At 39.1% G+C, this 16,826-nt stretch overlaps 1 protein-coding gene across 1 annotated transcript in view; it reads right to left on the reverse strand.

Moving 5' to 3' along the window:
- The window catches only part of PLPP4 (phospholipid phosphatase 4), a 63,990-nt gene that overhangs the window by 24,838 nt on the left and 22,326 nt on the right, over positions 1-16,826 (reverse strand). The window contains exons 3-5 of the mRNA XM_075717706.1: positions 14,344-14,434; positions 10,898-10,961; positions 9,303-9,427 (exon numbers count right to left, since the gene is read on the reverse strand). Of these exons, the coding sequence (XP_075573821.1) occupies positions 9,303-9,427; positions 10,898-10,961; positions 14,344-14,434 (280 nt within the window). The remainder of the gene's footprint in view (positions 1-9,302; positions 9,428-10,897; positions 10,962-14,343; positions 14,435-16,826) is intronic.

Genomic DNA, 16,826 nt, shown 5'->3' on the forward strand with positions numbered 1-16,826 from the left:
AAACAACCTATTTTACTGAACATTTGAAGCAAGTCTGTATTGCAGAGTTGCTACTTTTTTTCTAAGAAAGCTTCAGGAGATAATCCATTCAGAACTCATTTACCTGGAAAGCAGATCAGAATACAGTACTACGGGGTTGGCTGCTGTTGCAAAGCTGTATTTACATCAGAATGGTCTATTGCTTGTTGAGCTGAGATACGAAATAAGTCTCTGGGCACACCCTTTCTCTGTACATGATATGGCTTTGGACATTCCTTTAGCAGTTTAATAATAATAATAAAAAATATTTTCCTGTGACTACCCAATAAGCAGTCAACAAATGTGAAAGAGAAGGCAGGTTATGACAGTAAGAGCCCCACACTCTGAGATCACTGTGCTATGCTCCCCTCAACCCTCTCTGCCATCACAGTTCACAGCGTTCGTAACCAGCCACGGGAACACAAGACCATTCTGTGGCTGGATGCAGCACAGCGATACTTCTGACTGCCAGCTCAGTGGTGCCTAGTTCCTCTACTTTGTTTATCTACTTACTGCTCTGGTAAGTAACATATGAACATAAGCAAACACTTAAGGTCAGATCTAATCGGGAAGTTGGCCTGGTTTTGGCAATGGGTCAAGACTCACTTATTAAACTATATTAACATAAACACCTAATACTTTTGCAGCACTTTTTTGCTTGCTGTTGGTGGCCTATCCTCATTCATACAGATAAAATTCTGGGTCAAAAGCTCTGTTAAAATGCCATGGGTCAGGTCTTCCTCCCTCTGATTTAGAGCTCTGTACCCAGAACTTGGTATCACCAACTTGGAAAGATGATCTGGTTTCATATTTTAAGCCAAAATCTTCACAGATAAAAGCTTAAGGAAATTCATTTCAGACAGCAACTGGAACAAGACTTGGATTTCTATAAATCTGTGCTTGTAAAACATGCCTTCCTTGATAGCTGTTTGTAGTATCCCTCAGTTTCCACCTCTTCATTCCCTGAACTGCATACTAGTCTTCCTTCATCATATACACAAAGTATGCTCAACTCCTCCTCCACCTACAGAAATCTACCTGCAGGTAAGCAGTGCTTTAAATCAACTACCAGTCAGCATACAAATAGTCTAACAATATCCAATAAAGTAGATAGTGTTCATTCTTGGTTAAAGACTCCATCCATTCACTGCAAAACTGTAGCCTTTTTCCATAAAGATTCTTCAAAGGATCTTACATAAAATTCTTTTTTGGCAGTAGTAATTAAACTATTTGTAACTGACAGTCTCTTTTGTTAAAGAAATCAGAAAAAATAAAACTCTACCGGATACTAAGGCCAGCCTTTCAAAGATTTCAGACCTAAGGAATGGAAATCTGCTTCAGTTCATTTGCTCTGCTTCTAAAATTACTAGATTTTAAATGCATCCTGAAATTAATTTCCTTGCTTTGCATTATAGAGTGCTTTTTGGGATTTTCAGAAGGCTACAGCATATATTGTGATAGGATCTATTTTACAGGGCATCTATTTGTCTTCAAACACCTGTTCTTCATAGCATATTCCACAAGTGATACTATCTGATAGGAACCCCACACCTAAGCTTAACCTTACATAGGCAACTTACAGCATAGTTCTACCACGTAATTCTTTCAGACACCATCAGGTGTTTTCCAGTGTTTCAATACCTGGAGAGTCCCACAGTGCAGTAGCCCAAAAAAATCATCTCCTGATGTCCTTATTAGCATACTTGGTGAGAAAAACAAGCAAATGTGCTATCAATGATACAGGTAAGTACAGAAAATGAAGTTAACATGACAGAAAAAAAAATTATGCAACAGATTATTGGAACACATAGTAAACTGTAATATTAAACTGCAGCTTAATAGAGGAGAACCATACTGACATGATTAATTCAGAGCAATTTGGAATGAGGCACCAAGCTCAGAAAAGAAATGTCCAATTAGGTGGCTCAAGATTAGATCAGAGAGAGGTATTTATCCTAGAGTCAACTCACAAACCATATAGTAACCAGCCTAATTTTAAGCTGTGGGAAAATCCTACTATGCAAGATGCTGAAAAGAAAAGAATTCTTTTTCATTCACCAGGAATCACCTGTATATAGCAATGAACTGATGTATGGTAAATGACACAGGAAGGCTTTTCCATCTTCAGTGTCTATGAATCTGTGTGTGGACCTGAAAGGCAAAGTCTGCTTCTAGACTGAATTCCGTATGATTTCAGCGTACATGGCTTCCAGGCCAAACCTTCCAAAAACAGATAAAGGCATAGTAGATACTCCCAAACTTCATACGCGAACTCTGAACATTTTTTGCCTGTTAAGGGTTCCAGAGTTTAACTGAGCTCTACTGTTCAAAATGGGAAAAAAAAACCCAAACCTGCAATATTTGATAGAACTAGTTTGTATTTGTGACATTACCAGGACCATAAAGCGAAAAGAGAATTTGCCCCTTTAGTTCTCCCCCTACTTACAGCCACCTGACTGATGATACAGCAACATCACAGCTACCTTACTGGTCGTATTCTTTCCTTCTCCTCTGCCTCTCTCATGACCACCACTTCCTCTAGCAGCATAATCGTGGTGTATCAGCTTCAGATCTCCTGCAGTTCATTTGTGCCGCTTGTAGAACTGCTGGATTCGAACATGCATCTTTTGCTGCTTCAATTAATGGAGTAAGAACACAGGGGAGCTTAAAACCAAAGTCAGCATCAGCTGACAAAGCACTAGCGTGGTTCAAACAAGTCATCGTTCTGTGAGAATGGAAGTTCAAACCAACTGTGATGGGTGACCTGCCATGCACCTTCTGTCCATCCCAGCATCCTTGTGATAGACACCTGCCAGGGATCTGGAAGGCAGTTTACTATCTAACCAGGGACAGACAACACATAAACGTAACTTTTTTATATTTCCCACTCCTGGAAAACAAAGGTTTAATCTGCTATATAAAGAAGGAACAGGCATGTTAATGACTTCATGTATTTTAAAACATTTCCCTGTGCTTAGGAAGAGAACTGAATTTTGACTGGTGTGCAACTGCAATCTGGACTTGTCATACTTTATAACTTCGAGATGCTGACACTGATTTAGGGAGAACAGCTACATCTGTTGTCACTGTGTGCACCTCTCCCAGAACTCTTTCGTGTTCCCAAGGCATTCTTCTCCCTTCTTCCTCTGCAACAAATGTAAGCTGCAACTCATGAACTTTACTTCTGTGCTTTACAGAAACGTGAGCTCTCATATGGAAAACATGCTCAGTATTTCTGTCACCTTAATTAAACACATACTTGACATATAGTCTTCTATTCACAAGTAGAATTAGTCTTCCTAGCGTATGAAAAAACCCTAATGGTTTGTAAGCTGAACACCTTCCCTGAAGAAATTTAGACATATTCTCTAAACACAGATATTTGTTCAATTATAGCAATGGTAATTTAAGACTAAAACCAGGACAAGAACACTGACTTTATTCCTCAGGATCCCATGGTAATCATAAAAATTCCAAATTTTGTCACCAAAATAAACTCAGACCTCTCTACCGAACAATCAAATACTCACTGCTTGCTGCCTATATAAAGAATGGGATATTGTGAAATCTTCCTTGAACTAGTGAATGCATAAAGCTACTTAAAGTAACAAACAACTGATATTGAAAAGAACCTTTCTGATTCCTTTTTCAGTTTTTAATCACTGAATATCTAGTCTACCTGGAACCACTCCACTGGATCTAAACCTAGTATCGTAAGTATTTATTTCCCATGCACGTACCATATTAGGCAATAAACAAACTTAACAAGAGGCTTCTGCATGATGGTAACTTTTCAACAACAAATATTAAGAGTTAGATGTTATTGATTTTCAGACAAATAACACTACAGGACTCTAGGTTCATATTTTCTTTGCAAAAAGATCTTGTCAGCCTGATGCAAATGTCATTTTGACATCAGTCATGAGATAAAAAGGAAGAAATCAATTACAAAAAGCTTTCTGTCCATCTCATTAGTATAATTCTATGTCTACAAATTCAGCGATCTTTTTGGATACCAGCCACGCATGTGGCTTATCTCCAATTAACTGTTTTGCGTTCATTTACTGTATTTTTCCTCTTATCAATCAGGTTTCATGTGTTGCATTCAATTAAATACTCTTTATTCATACATTGCATTTTTCACCGATTGGTATGCTGGGTAATCATTACACTTATTAATTCCAGACAATAAAAGGTTTATACTGATTTCAGCATAATTTGTTCTGTTTGTTTCACTAAATACACCAAATCATTGTCTGTATGCCCATCCAGTTTGTTGTTCATGTTTCATTTTCTATCTGTTGCTTGCTGCTGCTTTTAAATCTTGCTGCAAGGGAAGAAAAATCATGAAGGGTCTTGTATCAGTCCATCAGCAGTTGGATTACGTACTTTCCAGCACTGCAAGGAGTGACCTGAGGAAACAATATATTTTCACTTCTGCTGCACATCAGGAGGTTGAAGTGGGGAAACACAATGCCAAAAAAAAAAAAAAATACAGCAAAGGGCAGTTCCCATCATACTTCATCAAACCCAAGAAAAAGTGTCTTCAGAAGCTCACCATAGAGATGGCTGACTTCCTCCACTCCTTACTATGGTCAGCACTTTCAGATGGTATAACTGGCTTTCAGACGTTCAGTAACTCCCACGACTCTCAGGGCCATGTTTGAGACAGACTTGCTTATTACTTGGATAACAAGCTTGCACAGTACAGCCAGAACAAACCTTGAAGAGTATGTGTGCTCATTTCACGTATCTTGAGAGGTTAGGATGTTAAGGGGTATCTCCAAGGCAGGCTGCCTAAAGGCTCTCTGCAAGATAACTCTATAAAAGACACACAGGAAGGACACAGGCAGGAAGAAGAAATCCTGCATTTGTTATCTTCATAAACACAATTCTTTCTATGAAGTATGGACATAGAGAAGCTGCATGGTATCTTCACAGGCAGTAGCTTTACATAGCATAAAACAGCCAATGGATAATAGAGCCATGGAAATACTAAACATGGGAAGAGAGACCTACATTTTGGAAACATTTTGGTCAGAATAGCTACATATACATTCCTGGGACTCAGGAACACCTCTGAGCTACTGGACCCAGGCAGGAGTCTTGGCTCCCTACTCCCAGGTGTTGGTTCGCTCAAACAAGATATACTGGCAGTTCAACTGGAAAAAAGAGGCAAAATATGCTCCAAACAATCCAGAAGGTCCAGGGACTTCTTGGATCCATTAGAACATGGCACTACTGGGTGAATTTCAGTGGAGTCATTGAATGTTGGGATGTGCTTGTGCAGATTCTAAACTCAAGTTGCTGTTATAAAAAGTTACCAAGAGGAGGAGTTGCCTAACTTCCATAGTCTTTCCAAAAAAGGACATCAAAAGATAAGCGCTAGGAGACAGCAGCCTCAAATGAGGTATGCCAACTCAAAGTAAATTTTCAGCAGCCTCTGCAGGCAGAGTTCTGCTCCTCATTCAGAGAAGGTGGGAACAACACCGCCATCTTCATGTGGAACAACCTCCTTTTCTGGTTTGGAACAAAATGCCTCAATTGTTTCAGGCAATTATAGTTTGCATCTATCTGCAAGTCACTCTTTGGCTCTACCAACCAGTTTTTGCTCCATACATTTTTCTTATTTGTATTACATGCCCTCTCTGACACAGGGAGATGAAAGACATGGTAATTTAAGCCAAGAAAATAATCTGTGCTCTAGAGTAAGGAGAACGCACTCTCCTTCAGGGCACAAGTTGACTCTCAAAGTGGAAGACAGGTAGTTCACAACATTTTTATTGAGTACGCAAGGTCAGGTCAGGCCATCTGGGAGTGTCAGTACTGTCACTCTTGTTACACATCCCTGCACTACCTTCTTATAGCACGACATTCACAGCACCACAGACTTTCTTGTTAAAGGCCTCATTTTGCATGGATGAGGTTTTAGATCCTGGTATAACAAAGCTTTTGATTGACAGCCTGTCCAAGGAATGCTCTAAGAATAACTGTTTTGAAGCTGCAAATGGCTCTTGACTGAAGCTTCTAACCTCTCTTTATGAGCTGCCTGGCAGCTTTTCCTTGTGATTTATTTTCTTCATGTGTTCATGTGAAGTAGAAAATACCAAACTCTAGTGGGCTACTTGTAACTATCACTCCAAGAGAGGTACCATAGTTTATGTCAACTATCATCCTCCCCACTTATGATTCCACAGCCATGAAAATAGAAAAAAAAAAAAACAAAAAACCCACAAACAGTAATAGAAACAAAAACCCTTTTTTTGGTGCTGCGTCATGAATTCCACAACAGAGAAAGAATGACAGAAGTCTGAAGAACAGAACTCCTTCATTTTACCTAGTAGCAATCTTATGCTGAAGGAAGGGAGAAAGACGCCAAGAAAAAAAATCTTGGACTGAGTTTACAGAAGGAAAATTTGCAATTACCTACATGTTAAGAAGACAGGAAGGACACCTTTTAAAACTGAGATAAGAGAGTAATTTTTCACAGGGAGTGGGAGGTAGAGGAGGTATAGTTCATACATTACACAAAACAAAATACTGAAAATGTAGAATTATGGCAAAATTTCCAAACATGAATTACTATATCCTCAACATTCTCATTGTTTCATAGGTCCAGGAAGGTAGCATAGTGTTGTTTCCCATGTTAGTTTTTGCTTTTCACTCTTCAGTCTAGTGGGGAATGAAGTAACAGCAAGAAACTAAATTTATTATCACAACTATAAACTATTCTTGATAAAATAATACTGACAATCCTGGTTATCTAAGTAATTTTGCTACACAGAAGGAGCAGAGGTTAGCATTGTAAGATTATCACATTAAAATTATTTCCTTCTCCATTATGAGACTAAAATATGTATGGGTTTTAAGGCTTCAAAACACAGTCTTGTCAGAGACTTAGATATTATAACATCAGGCTTCAAACAGCTAAGTACTTCACGCAGCTGCAGAATTGCCTCACTCTAGCATACACTCACTAACAGATAAAAACTACTGCATATATATCTTTTCTTTCTTATCACATTGTAATAAAAGGCTTTGTAGTGGGAAATATAGTCAACTCAGCCACATGCTAATATATTAGTCAGTGAAGGAGAAAGCTGTTCTCATAATTTTGATCTAAATACACTGGGCCATCATTCTGCTCCAACTGAATTTTGTGTGAGCCACAGTAACATAACTCAGTGCTTATAAAACCAATACCAGTTAAAAGTAAAACCCCAGTATGCATTCTACAGCTGCCCCACTGGCACAAGGAAGCAAGCACTTCGCTGTGTGACAAGCAGTAGGATGTGTGCCAGAGCCAAGCAGAGCACGCTACACGTACAGTGTTTCTAGTCTGTGCAAAAAAGCACACTGGGTGTCTTCTGCAAGTACACTTTGCAGCCCTGGAGTAATCTGTTGCATTTTAGTAAAGGAAAGTGATCAACTATAACCCTTGCTCAGGGCTAATCTGTAAATTCTAGTACATCAGTGTACACATGTACTTATTTTAAGCCTTTATTGCACATTGACAAAATACTTAACCAAGAGGACTGCGATTGAGTGTGACAACCAGATCTGAAGACAGACTACAAATAGCACTAAATAGCTTTTGTTCTAAATGGCATATGATATATTCTGCTATTGTCTCTTTAATGTAATCAAAGCTTATAAACAAAATTTGAGACAGCTAAACTGGTTTATTGTTTACAACCGTAAAGCTTACAACATATCCACAAATGTCTACTACTCCCTTATCTGTTTCTGGGACTCAAACAAGAAAAAGGAAGCAAGATCAGCTCAGAATTTCATTCATCTCATTACACAATTGGTTTGCAAGATGTAATTCTGCACAGTTAGACACTCTGAAGTTATTACTTTAAAAGAAGACCAGAAAAACAAATTCCAGAGATATGACTTACTGGTACTCAATTGGCAGTTCTCAGAAACAGAACAGCACAAGGCAACAAACAATACTGGCCAAAAAACCCCCAAAAAGCTCACAGTAATCAAGTTATTTTACAGATGAAAAGAAGTTTTATCAGACACCTGACATAAAGCACTCTAGAAGGCAGCTCCTCAAGACAGAGGAAGGAACCTTTGCAAACATCTGAGTTAATACAATTAATTAAATCAGACATAGGAGTTTTCACAAAGGCACCTAAACGTCTGTCAGGATACAGCGTTAGCTAGGAGTAACCGATCAAACCATCAGACCTGGACTGAGGACCACCTCAAAGCCAAATGGAGTGACAAGTGACTGTGCTGTCCTATGAGCAGACAAGAAACCACAGAAAGTCCAAACTGTGCACAATTTCGCTGTTTCCTGCCCACCTGCTCCTCTAAATAAGACACTATCAATATACCTGTTCCCCCATTGCATGGTACCTCTGTGCTGTCATGCTGACAGAAAAATTAGGACATTCTACCTATTCTCCTCTGCTTGCTTGAGCTAGGAACAGAGTTACCATTTATTTACTCCTGCCTGTGCCCCCGCAAAGCAGTCTAGTGGCAACAGACATCTGAAACATGGAAGTATAAGAACCCCTCAGAATCAAGGCCCACACAGACAAGGATCCCTTCCTTAGCCACAGCCAGCAGTGGATACTGTCAAAAGAGTAAGAAAACAGGGAATGGAAGAATCATCCTTCTACTGGCATATTACAATAGCTTCTAGTGCTATAGGGACTGCTTGAACCTCACTTTGTACCCAGTTCATTAGGACGAACAGCACCAAAATGATGCAACGTGATCTCTGTGTTTTCCTTCCTACCCCTTCCACCTTCAAGCATACAACCTCCCATGAAGCAACCTTAATGATAAAAGCAGTTGAACTGTCTTTGTGACTTGAACTTTGGTTTAATAGATCTAGTACTCGAAAGACATTAACTAGATCTTGTCAAAACTATGCAGGTCAAACATGCCTTGCCACATTTCATACTTCAATGGAATATAACAAAAGAAATATTTACTATAGAGACAAAGGTTGCATACAGAGGTCTGCAGTAGGAAACAGATACCCCCTCAGAACCATGCTGTTTTCTTTAATCTTGAATAGTGCTTCACTCTACTGATACTCCTGCTATGGCTCTTGGTGAAGTCAGGTGGTTCTTAAGATAAGGAAGGGTCACAGGCTCACAACTTTATTTCCAGAAGGAAACTTCTGGCAGCGGTGACCTAAGACAGAAGTGCAGGACCCTCCAGCAAAAATCAGGTTCATGATCTAACAAGACCAGAGCAATTCCAAAACATAGGTAAGACAGCTTTCTTCAAAAAAAGGCACTGTATTTAAATGAACTTACAGGAAGAGTGGATACTCGGAAAGCTTTTTCTGCCTTCAGACACCAGATCTGGATCACCTGTGCAGTGCATTTCAGAGTTCATTACTCCATCTGGAAAGCAGCGGTAAAAGAAATCGGGACGCGGTCTACAAAAAACACCATGGATATTAAAAATATAAAAGCTGTAGTAACAAATAAACCTCAAAGTGATTATTACATTTACTGCTTATTACATACAGAGTTCATTCCCTCCTGCCTTATCAAAGCAACAGAAACGCTTCATTTTCCTTGAATAATCAATTCAAGGTCACTTTTTTTACAGGCAGGCTCTCTCAGGAAAGCTTCCAGTGCAGCATGGAAGTGGGAGCTGTGTCTGAAAACAAACATGCAGGGCTACTCTTGCCTAAAGCAATCGATCTTGCACAGCACTTACAGTGACAGAGCAAAGTTGCATAGCAACCCCACAAAGTTGCACAAGTCTTGCCAACACATCTAGCTGAGAACAGGACTACAACTTAGGCTGCAAGACTGACACCAAAACAACCACCAAATTCTAACGCCAGCCTTGATGCTGACTCTCTAACTGCACTGAACAAACCTCCGAGTTTCTTTTGACCCTGCTCTGAACTCAGTGATAGCATATAGGTTTGACTGGTGTCATACTGATCCTGAGCTAATAAACCATGTAGAGAAGCAAGGCAAATGACCACAGATTCAGAGACAAGCTGACAGAGCAACTAGTTGGCTTAGAGTGCAGGCAAAATGAGCTCATGTCTGCCTGAAGAAGATGGTGCAGACATTCTTAATTATATTTGGAAAGCACTCTTAAAATAAAAGTGCCAAGCACCATTATTGTCAGGGCATCAGTACTGTAGCAGAGAGGGTTCATCAGAAACCAAGCACAAATAATGCTTCCTCAATGCTGCAAAACAAGTCAAGTTGAACAACAAAACCAGCATTGGACTCATTTAATAGCATATGACTTCAAGTCAAACATGTATTTTTCAGCTGAAATTATTCAAAACTTTGATAAAGAGCCAAAAAATACCTAAAAATTATTTTCCGGAGAGTTTTGTTTGCTAGTATTTTTCTGAGCCCTCCATTCAAATTTATGCTTCCCTAAAAAACGGCCTACCTAGGAGTCCACTTACTGCTTAGCTCCAAGGTTTGTTCTGCCATGGATCTTGATGTTACCTGGAAACACCATTCAGTAATATGCTTCACACAAAACGCAGGCACTGGGTTATACAGAGACTCTATTGATTCCTATTTAATCAGACTAGTGGCACTGGCATCTACACATGCTGTGACTCTTCCCTTCTGTGTTTCCAATTTAATGAACTGATTTCAGCTCACACCTTTCCTTTCAAGCTCTCGTTTGTCTGGATCCGCGAACCGCTCAAACAAATAACAAAACACAATGCCATAGATTCCTACCACAGTTGGGTATCACATAATGAAGTTGTACAACACGTGCACCAGGGAAAGGGGTCCATTCTAACTCAACGTGCTTTGGAGCAGTAGCTATCTTTTTATTAAGACGTATTGTATTTGTCAACTCTGTTTTCATTTCTCTTAACAATTAAAGCCATCATTTATAACATGACAAGACTTACCTTCCCACTATTAATTTAATAGTATTTGTGCAGACGCCATTCAGAGCTAGAGCCAAGGAAACAGCTACAAAACAGAATGAACAAACAGAACAATAATAACCTAAATACCAAGCTATAAATTGCAGCATTACAGCATTTGATTTACAGACCGAAACCTTTACTAGACTGAAAACTGAACGATCTTTGCAGCCCACTGTTTTTCTTATTACCCAGACTAAGGACAGACTCCAAAGCATGATAATAATCACGACTGACTTCATTCTGCTTTTGCTCTTGAGAAATCTTATTTCCTTATGCAAAGCCGGTTTTCATATCACGCCATTTGCACAGGCATAAATCATCAGACGGAAACAATTATTAGAGAATCAAGTACTGTATTTATCAGTTTTGTAATTTACTAGATGAAAATCTTAGGCTCTTTGGGTCAAGGAGAATTCCTGTATGGACCTATATGTAAGATATATATACACATATATGCGTGTTTATGTATGTATATATATGTACATGCATGACCCAACTGAACAGTCCACTTTCAGGCTAAAGAATTACCTTTTGGCTAAAATTAGAATTGGATGACTTTTTCGTTTTTCTTTCAAAAGGATGTGGATGTTTTGACTACAAATCTTGACATCATCTTCTTACATTTGCTCCCAAGATTAACCAATTTTCCTAATAAAATTGAAATAATAAACAGGAATTGTCATACTAGGTATGACAGAATCATCTTCTTCATTTGTACTCACATGCCGAGTCCCTAGACTTTCCGAAGAACCTCATCTAAAGCTTGTGGAGATCTCTGCCTTGATTTCAGTGGCACTTGGATCCAGTGCATACACTCCTTTTAGAATAAAACCGATTTAATTTTGCAGTCCACACCATAGCTCCCTGTTACAACACAAGAGCCACTGGATTTTATTTCCCATTAGAAAAAAAAAAAAAACAGGCAAATCTCTGATTTCCAGCAGAACAGTTACAGTAATATAACTTTTGATTATGACAGCTACATGAGCTATTTTCTCATTGGACTGCTGCCCCAGATGCTGTACTTCAGCAGCACTCATCCTGTCTCCATAAAATCTTTGCCTGAGGATATTATAGATCATAAAAATGTGTTACAGGATTTATTTTTCACATTAAAAAAAAAGAGGTCCTCCATGAAAGCAAAATGAAGGGTTTTCTCAGACTATAGCAACAGCTGCCAGCAAAAATAATGGAACAAGTCAATCCTAGAGACACTGATAATGTTCAAAAAAAGTCTTCCACTTTCAACGCCTATGTTCACAGTGACCACTCAATGCCATGCTCTTTTTCCTCTCAGTTGTTTTCTCTTGATTATTTATGGTGATTGCACGGTGAATTGAAATTTTCCAGTCAGATGCATATGACCAGCAGCGTCACAGCACTACATTCTCCTTTTTAAAAAATGGGAGCTGTAAAGATATCTGCTTTCTAAGACACACAGTGAAGTTTAGTCTTTTGATTGAGCATTGTCTTGATTGTTCACTACATACCTGACTGAACCATGCTTTCACTGTTGCATATCCTTACAACAGCAATCCAAACAACAAGTATCAACTGACAGTGTGAACGTAAGCTGATAAACAAATTGCATTTGCTCTCATTTTGTTCCCTGTAGGAAAGATTCATACTGCCCACCAAAAGGCATATAATCTAGTCAGTAGAGAGAGGTAGGCACTTTCAGCGGAAGGATTAAGGGTACCTACATTAGGAAGCTAACCACTCCACACCCTAGATGCAATGAACCACCTTCTTTATATTAATGGCTATATGAGGGGCAAAGCCATTTCACATCCTTTTAACCCTTGATCTCTTCTACATATGATATCTAAAGAAATTCACCTTTTGGGGGACTTCCTGATCATTCATTATGAACATTATGTGCCAGATCTCAGCAAATCAGCAAAGCTCCACCACAATTAATGAATCTTCACGTCAGCTTCACATCACCAGACACATTAACAGACTGAATCATATTAACGTACAGTACACTTGAACATAATGAAGTCAGAAGAAGTTCCACACTTATGGCACATACTCAACAGGGATACCCTGCAGAACAGAACATCAAGGCTGGGGTTTCCTTAAAGTCTGGGTAGCAAGGAGAACACTGGAGAAGCTGGCAATTTTTGTCCTGGACATTACAGAGTGAATCATAACAGAAGGCAAGAACAGCAGAAAAAATGAATGTCTCTCTAGAACAAAAAGGTGAGAATAAGTGATGGAGAAACTAACCCAAAGCTCCTTTCCTTCTTAAACAACAGAAAGTGAAACTCAGCACTGTGACTGTATGCATTTTATGAATCAGAGTTATTTCTACTGAATGGACTTGTCAGTAAAACATCACTGTAAGACATTTCAGAACTTACTACAACTGACTGGCAGCAGCCAAAACAAAACTAGGATCTCTTCACACTTGTGTTAGAGCAACTGGAGAAAGAACAAGCTATGGGAACCCAGCCTTGTTTAAAAAAAATTTTCAAAGCAAAATACACAGTACCATTTACATCCTGTCTAGCTAAGGCAAGGCTGAGCATCAGTTTGACCTTACAATCTAAAGGCCAATAAATTAAAGTGTAAATTAGCCAGTTAAACAGAATTCCAGAATTAGGCATATTTCAAGCATACTGCCAACAAAAACATTTGCAGTTGTTAGTGCTTCAAAGTATCCTCTGCAAGTGAAAGTGCTTTAGTCAGTTTTGGTCTCTGGCAATATCTATGTAAGAAGGATCTGGGCATATATCACTAAAATATTTCAAAAGATAGGCCCGGACAGAATTAGCTGGAACAGTTTAAGACTTACCATCCCCACAGTCTACCTGCCTCTCTGCTCAAAGCTGCTGCCTACAACTGGAATTAGGCCATAGCACATAACACAGCCATAGCAGTCCACAGTCCAGGATTAAGTGCACATCCAACTCCACTAGCAATTTAAGATGAAACATCAGCTTGTGAATAGAAAGGCTGAGCCATGAGCACAGATTTTGCAATGGGGAACAGTAAACTCCAGGACAAGGTAACAGAAAACAATGAGTGGAGTAATTTCCTACACTAAGCAGCTGAGTCTCACAGGACTTTCCAGTCAAACCCTTAATTTGGAATAGCTGCAAGTGTAAATAAGAGGTAAGTAATAGATTGGCTGTGACAGAAAAATATGTACCTGAACAGTCTCTCAGATGGTTTTGACTTTGCTGATTGAACTCTGGCCCTTGCCAGCTAGATTGTGGAATTAAGGCACAGGATTTGGACATTTAGAAACATACAGAAAAACAAAGGCTTTTGTGAGATGGCTTGCAACTATAACTGCACTGAAAACTACCATCATAGACTGTAACAGAGACAGGTTTTCTTCAAGGCTTCGACTACAATTGGAATCAATCTCCGAGAGCTATCACACATTTTCCATCTTGAAGTATGACATACATTACCTAAGAAAGCCTCTTTAATTTCGGTCTTGTCCGTTCGCCGGATTATTTTCACCACAAAAATGACTGCTAGTGGCGTAAGGAATGAAATTGCCTGTAAGAGATAACAAATATCATGAGTGAGAGCATCAATTTCTTTTCAGTCCAACTGATTAATAATTAGTTCCAGTTAGCACCATTTAAACTGGAAGGCTGAATGATCTTTATCAAACTCCTGACCTTAGGCAAAGTGGGATGATTTGTCTTTGCAACTACAGGGCAATGAATACATTAAAATTGTAATATAACTGTGGGTTATAATTGATTTGTAATTGCCTGGAGCTGTATTTAAAATGTCAGCTTCATAAATGAAAACGCAACAGTCTATAAAGTCCACAAAATTCGTGCACCGATCCATACACATCTTGTACATTTTTCCCACACTAAGCACTGCTCCAGAAGGCAGCTAATCCAGACTGTGCTCTCAGTAAGACCCTATTCAACATAACAGACTCCACCACCAACTTCCTGACCTTTTAAAATGCTCTTTATTTTACTTTTTGTTTTCTTTTTAGCTGTCATTCTTGAATGTATTGAGAAGATCATGTCTTTATGATTCTTCCGTTCACAAGTGTTTGGATGTGGAGCCAACTGCTTGATTTTGTTCAAAACCAGAAAAACAACACCTGAACATCTGCAAGAATACTCATCAGTTAAGCAGAACCGTATTCTTTTATCGTCAGTGCTGCAGGACAGGATTTCTCCCATAAGGAACCTGAAATGGCATCTGCATATCAATGCACACTCTTGATTTCCATGAACAGCATCTCCATTATCATAGAGCAATTTGGACTGTGGTTGGTGATTCACTGTAAATGTGCCAGTTATCCAAAAAGCATCCCACTTCGTGCAGTGTCCATATACTGCAGTCTGTCCTCCCAGAGCTTTTATTGTCTTTCTCCAGAAAGACGTATCGGTTTCTCCCAGGCACAATACCAGGGCATTTTTCACTAGTAGCTTGCCATGGAAACTATGATTTTGTTCCCAGCTGGTCCTTCCGTCATCCCTTCGGTCTCAGACCTTCAACTGCAGAGGTAAGAGACAACTTGTAGGCAAGGTAGTCCACTTATGCTTCTTGCTGATTCCGGTCTAAGTTAACCAATTCCTTTCTGGGATCTACAAACCTCTTCACAATCACAACTGTTCAAAACCAAATTAAGGTCTTTCAAAAACATTTATTTCCTTGAAGAAAAGTGAAAATGACTGTTTTTTTTAAACAAGGCAAAAATTAAGCTGTATATGGCACAAGGGGTGCCAGGGCTTAAGTAAGATTATGCTGCCTTTCCTGAGGCTGAACAGTGCCTTACTTCTTAAACAGACCCACTGAGATAAGAAACAGAGACGCTGATTCAGGACAGAAACGTTATAACAAAAGACGTGTGACACTCTTTATAGACACAGATTAATCTCAGTCCTCATTTTATGCTTTTAGAGTATTGGAGGAGGGAACAACACGGACATGTGGGCATGGTGCTTAGTGCCATGGATTAGCGGTGGACTTGGCAGTGCTAAGTTAATGGTTGGACTTGATGATCTTAAAGGTCTTTTCCAACTTAAACAATTCTACGATTCTATGATGCTGTGAAAATGCACTGTTTATTTATTATTTTGGTAGTGCACCTTGGACCAGATTCCCCTCACCTGCATCTGAAAAATATTACCTAACTCAGTAAGCCATGCAGATTAAAACACAGTCTGGACACCGCTCCTCTTTTTTACATTTAGAAGGGCAGGTGCCAGGTTTTGTGCAAAAAGATTCACCATTTCCACCTGAATCTCACACACACTGTAGACAGAATGGAGTTTTAAGTTAGGATGCCAATGCCATGTTACTGCTCCAGAAATGTTCACTTCTCTCTACCCTCAGCAATAGTTTAATTTCTGCTTTCAGAGACAAAGAGTGAAATAAAAATGGTTAAAGCAAAACCTAGAATTATTAGCTTCATTCTAAAAAGTAAGGATTGCCACCAGGAAAGAAAAGAAGATAGATACCTGCATTCCATTGTTGAAGAACATGTAGAAATATAGCCAGGCTGACAGGCTTATACTAGTGGTTTATTGGAGTTAGAAATCTTTTGAACAAGCAGGAGCAGCAGAAAATATCAACAAAGAATAGAATTCAAGTGGCAGCTTGTTCCAAACCACTTCACAATCAATCTTCAGAAATATGGTAAAACTGCAGATTTCCTCATATTTCACAAGCATATGGATTTTTGAGAGAGATGAAGAACTATTCATGTTTGCAGTACATTGCTGTTCCTTACCCAAAAGCATTAGCTGGAAGGTGTTTTTTATTCTGCAGCAAAATGCACATATAAAGCAAGTTTGGCTTGCTAAAGACTCCTTTTTCTGTGTTTTGCAAAATTCTGTATGGCTCATATCCATAACAGAGCTGGCAACAGTCTAATGAGCAATAGCCTCCTCAGATGCATCTCAGTAACGTTTTC

Source organism: Pelecanus crispus, chromosome 10 (genome assembly GCF_030463565.1).
Source record: "Pelecanus crispus isolate bPelCri1 chromosome 10, bPelCri1.pri, whole genome shotgun sequence".
NCBI classification, from domain to species: Eukaryota; Metazoa; Chordata; class Aves; order Pelecaniformes; family Pelecanidae; genus Pelecanus; species Pelecanus crispus.